General features: G+C 43.0%; 1 protein-coding gene across 2 annotated transcripts in view; it reads left to right on the forward strand.

Annotated features, from left to right (window-relative positions):
• zcchc7 (zinc finger, CCHC domain containing 7) overlaps positions 1–5000 on the forward strand; it is a 93797-nt gene that overhangs the window by 57711 nt on the left and 31086 nt on the right. For both annotated transcript variants that reach the window (XM_060916678.1, XM_060916677.1), the window contains exon 3: positions 3112–3170. In XM_060916678.1, coding sequence (XP_060772661.1) covers positions 3112–3170 — 59 coding nt within the window. The remainder of the gene's footprint in view (positions 1–3111; positions 3171–5000) is intronic.

Below are 5000 nucleotides of genomic sequence, written 5' to 3' on the forward strand. Positions count from 1 at the left end.
AGGACAGCAACATCGAGAGATGTTGTTCCTCCTTACCTCTTCTGCTGCTCGCTACTACTACTGTTGTCATGCCGACCGAGGCTGTTGTGTTTCCCGCTTGTGGTCTCGTCACTCGTCACTTCCGGAAGGGGCAGTGCTGAAGTAAGTAGCTCGACTACGTAGCTCAATAGGGTTTACATGCACTAAGTAGCTCGGCTACAATCGCATAATCTAGGTCGCGTAGCTCGATTACGAGAAATCCAGTTCGGTTCGATTTCAGCCGAGCTAAGGTGTTTCCATGGCATTTAGAACTTCGATATCAGTCGAGCTACGGTAGAAATTCGATTTTCTGTGTGCATGTAAACGCACTGTATGTCTCTCTCTCTCTCTCTCTCTCTCTCTCTCTCTCTCTCTGTGTCTCTCTCTCTCACTGTCTCTCTCTATAACTAAGGTTTCATTCTTCCTCCTTTCTGTCCTTATTTCTCTATTCTGTCCCTTTTTACCTGTCGTCTTTTCTCTCACAGTCCCTCCATCTCATTCATCTCTCTGTACCTTTTTTTGCTCTCCTCCTCTTTTTCGTTTCCACTTGGTCCCATTTTCAGATCTGCTCTTAAATGTGCGTCTCAGACACTTCTGTAATGTTAACGATAACTTTGACGTATTAACGTCTGATCAGATGCTGCTCATGTAGGAGCATTTGAGGTAAAACACACGCGCGGCTAAGAGCTAGCGCTTATGCTTAATTAGCGTCTCGGGCGCAGTGCCGGAGTTCTCGGAGGAGTGTGTGACACACAGCAGCGTGTCTCTCGCGCTCTCTCTCTCGCTGTTACGCAGCTACCATGAACACAGTGAGTTTTGTGTGTGTGTGTAGCTTTATATTAATTAACGTACCGAGGGGACTGACACAAAACATCTGTCACTATTCCCCCACTATCACTCCACTCGTCATCCCTCGCTCCTTCTCTTCCTCTCCATCTCGCTGGAGATTTCTCTCACGCCCGGTCTCACCCTTTCTCTCTAATTCTGTCTCTCAGGCACTTTCTCTTCATCTCTCTCTCTCTCACTGTTGTGCTCTCCATCATTATTTCTTTATCTATCTGTTTTTCTCGGTCTTTCACTCTTCTGTCTCCAGCGGTCTGTCCCACCATCTTTCTTCGGTCATCTGTCCATATGGCCAATGAGCTGTTGCCATGGCGTGGCGTCCGTCGTCCACAATTCAGTTAAATCGTATCTCCTCTGTCAGTTTTTCACGGATTTCCGTTCCGATTGTTTCGTTTGAAAGAACTCATCACTCCACACAAAACTCGGTCGTTGTTTTGCTAACGAGCTAGTAATGAGGCCAAATTAACGAATTTTCCAGGCCTCTCACGAGAATTATATCTCCTCTCTGATTTATCATCCGGTTCCAGTTCTGATCGATGTTTTGGGTAGATCTTCCCTTGAGGAACAACACTTGGTTGTTTGTTTGATTTTCCTGCTGTAAACAATTTGTTTACAACTTTGTTTACTTTCAGTTAAATTGTGTCTCCTCCTTCGGTTCTCAATGGATTTCAGTTCTGATTTGTTTTATTTTGAAATAACTGGACCTTTTTTTTCTTTTTGGTAAGAAATGAATAATTAGGTGAACTTGATGGTAAATGTTCTTCTGACTAGAATCGTATCTCTCTTATGGCAATTCAGTTCTGCTGGATATTTTGGGTCAATCTTCCCTCGGGGAACAAAATGCAGTCCTTTTTGTTGATTTTCCTGTTGTAAACAGTTAGTCATGGAGGTCGGTCCTCTCTCACACTCACATTTCAGTTCTGTTTGATGTTTTGGTCATCATGGTTGTTTTGATGGCAGGCCAGATGAGCCACTACGCCCTTGACGTTCTGGTTCATTTCTCTCTCTCTCTCTCTCTCTCTCTCTCTCCATCTTTTGCTCTCGCTTTCTGTCTGTCTGTTTCTCTGTCTGACTCTCGTAAAGTCTCTGTTTCTCTTTCTATTGTCATCTGTTTCTTTCTCACCATCTCTTTCTCTCCCGTATATATATTATTAATCTTTCAAGCACTTTCTGCTCGTCCATGGTTTTCTCTCACTCTCCATTCTTTCATGCGTCTCTCGAGCACCTCTTGTGGTAGGGGGAGGGAGTTCCAGATAATCATCTGGGTCAGAGAGAGAAGGAAAGATGCCCAGCTTTACGTGTACATTTGATTTGATATCAGACGTGTGAGCCGACATTCTCTCTGTGATGGTCATAGCTGTGTGTGTGCGCGCGCGCGTACGTGTGTGTGTGTGTGTCGGTGTCACTGTGAATAGCCGTGGCCGGATTATCATACCGAGCTCCTCCTCTCCCTCGCTCCGTGTGATTGCTGGCCCGTGACTGACGAGACGGATCCCCCCACATCGTAATGCGGAGGTGTGTGAGTGTGAGAGAGAGAGAGAGAGAGAGAGAGAGAGGAAAAGGGGGGGATATCAGGATTAAAGGAAATGTTTCCTGTCTATTGTAGTGGGGTCCTTTAGGGGTGTTGGTGTGGGGCACTTGGGCAAAACACACACACACACACACACACAGGACAATCTGCATGACAAATCCTGCCACACTCACACTTCCCCAACATGACAGAAAAATAAACGCAGTCTCGCACAGTGTCTCTCGTCCAGCCCTGACCTGCAGTGCATTCTGGGTATTTTATGCGATCGTGTGCTGCAGTGCGTCGTGGGATATCACCACGTACGTTCCTCCATGACGATTCTTTGACGAGTTTGAAAAGAAATTTTGAAACCTATTCAAGACTCCTGGCTCATTAATATTTATCATGATACCATGATTGAGTATTTTTATTTATTTTTGCAATATCAGCCACTTTTTTTCCCCCCCCACTCGTACAGTTGTAGAACACTAATACAAACATGTACAGGTATGCAAATGAGCTCTGTGTGTGTGCGCCTGTGTGTGTGTGTGTGTGTACAGTGCAGCTGTGTATCAGTGTGCTAACTGTCTCTCTCTCGAGTCTGTCTCTAGAGATTTATATAAATACAGACAAATCAGGGGAGTTGGCCTTCCTGAAAACACACACACTAATCACGATGTGTACAGTACTGATCATGTGTTTCCTTTCTCTCTCTCTCTCTCTCTCTCTCCCCCCTGTAGAGTTTGCCAGCGACAGAGGTGACAATCAGACCTGGGCCGTCTCAGACAAAGACAAGGAGGTACGAGCTCACGTGTCCTCACCGTTCTGTGAAACGTCTGGATGGAATGAAGGAATATCTGAAATGGGAAGGAGAAATAAAGTAGAGCTGGAGCAATATGATATCATATCAATATTGTGATAAGGTCACTTTTTGCGATGTCAAAAATATCGCTATATTTTTTTTTTAAACAATTGACAAACATTACAAGCAACTGATTTAGGTGTTAGTTTTGTCCTGAAGCTTTAACAAGGTTTAAAAAGTAGGATAGGGTTTTGTCTTTTTTCACATTCTGTGTCATGTTTGTCAGGATTCCCAATCTCAGATTTTCAGTAAAAAAAAAACCCACACACACACAATTTGCCTCTGTCATGATACGTTTCATCAACAGTCTTGAAGTATTGTGATGGGATAATTTTGTCATATCGCTCACATTTCCAATATTTAGTAGAAAACATTATCCGTCATACTACGAATAGGTCAACGTCGAAGTGTAATATATACACTTTTTTTTTATATAATATATGCGGGTGTGTCTGTATACACACGCGCGCGCGCACTTTTTATATATATATATATATATATATATATATATATATATATATAAAAATGTGTGTGTGTATACAGTTACGTCCATATATATTTGGACACTGACACACATTTTTTTTTTTTTTACCTGTTTACTGAAACATATTCAAGTTATAGTTATATAATGGACATGGACATAAAGTCCAGACTTTCAGCTTTCATTTGAGGGTATCCACATTAAAATTAAATGAAAGATTTAGGAGTTTCAGCTCCTTAACATGTGCCACCCTGTTTTTAAAGGGACCAAAAGTAATTGGACAATTGACTCAAAGGCTATTTCATGGGCAGGTGTGGGCAGTTCCTTCGTTATGTCATTCTCAATTAAGCAGATAAAAGGCCTGGAGTTGATTTGAGGTGTGGTGCTTGCATTTGGAAGATTTTGCTGTGAAGAAAACATGTGGTCAAAGGAGCTCTCCATGCAGGTGAAACAAGCCATCCTTAAGCTGCGAAAACCGAAAAAACCCATCCGAGAAATTGCTACAATATTAGGAGTGGTGAAATCTACAGTTTGGTACATCCTGAGAAAGAAAGAAAGCACTGGTGAACTCATCAATGCAAAAAGACCTGGACGCCCACAGAAGACAACAGTGGTGGATGATCGCAGAATAATTTCCATGGTGAAGAGAAACCCCTTTACAACAGCCAACCAAGTGAACAACACTCTCCAGGAGGTAGGCGTATCAATATCCAAATCTACCATAAAGAGAAGACTGCATGAAAGTAAATACAGAGGGTTCACTGCATGGTGCAAGCCACTCGTACGCCTCAAGAATAAAAAGGCTAGATTGGACTTTGCTAAAAAAAGCCAGCACAGTTCTGGAAGAACATTCTTTGGACAGATGAAGCCAAGATCAACCTCGACCAGAATGATGGAAAGAAAAAAGTATGGCGAAGGCGTGGTACAGCTCATGATCCAAAGCATACCACATCATCTGTAAAACACGGCGGAGGCAGTGTGATGGCTTGGGCATGCATGGCTGCCAGTGGCACTGGGTCACTAGTGTTTATTGATGATGTGACACAGGACAGAAGCAGCCGGATGAATTCTGAGGTATTCAGAGACATACTGTGTGCTCAAATCCAGCCAAACTGATTGGTCGGCGTTTCATAATACAGATGGACAATGACCCAAAACATAAAGCCAAAGCAACCCAGGAGTTTATTAAAGCAAAGAAGTGGAATATTCCTGAATGGCCAAGTCAGTCACCTGATCTCAACCCAATTGAGCATGCGTTTCACTTGTTAAAGACTAAACTTCAGACA

Source organism: Neoarius graeffei, chromosome 3 (assembly GCF_027579695.1).
Source record: "Neoarius graeffei isolate fNeoGra1 chromosome 3, fNeoGra1.pri, whole genome shotgun sequence".
NCBI classification, from domain to species: Eukaryota; Metazoa; Chordata; class Actinopteri; order Siluriformes; family Ariidae; genus Neoarius; species Neoarius graeffei.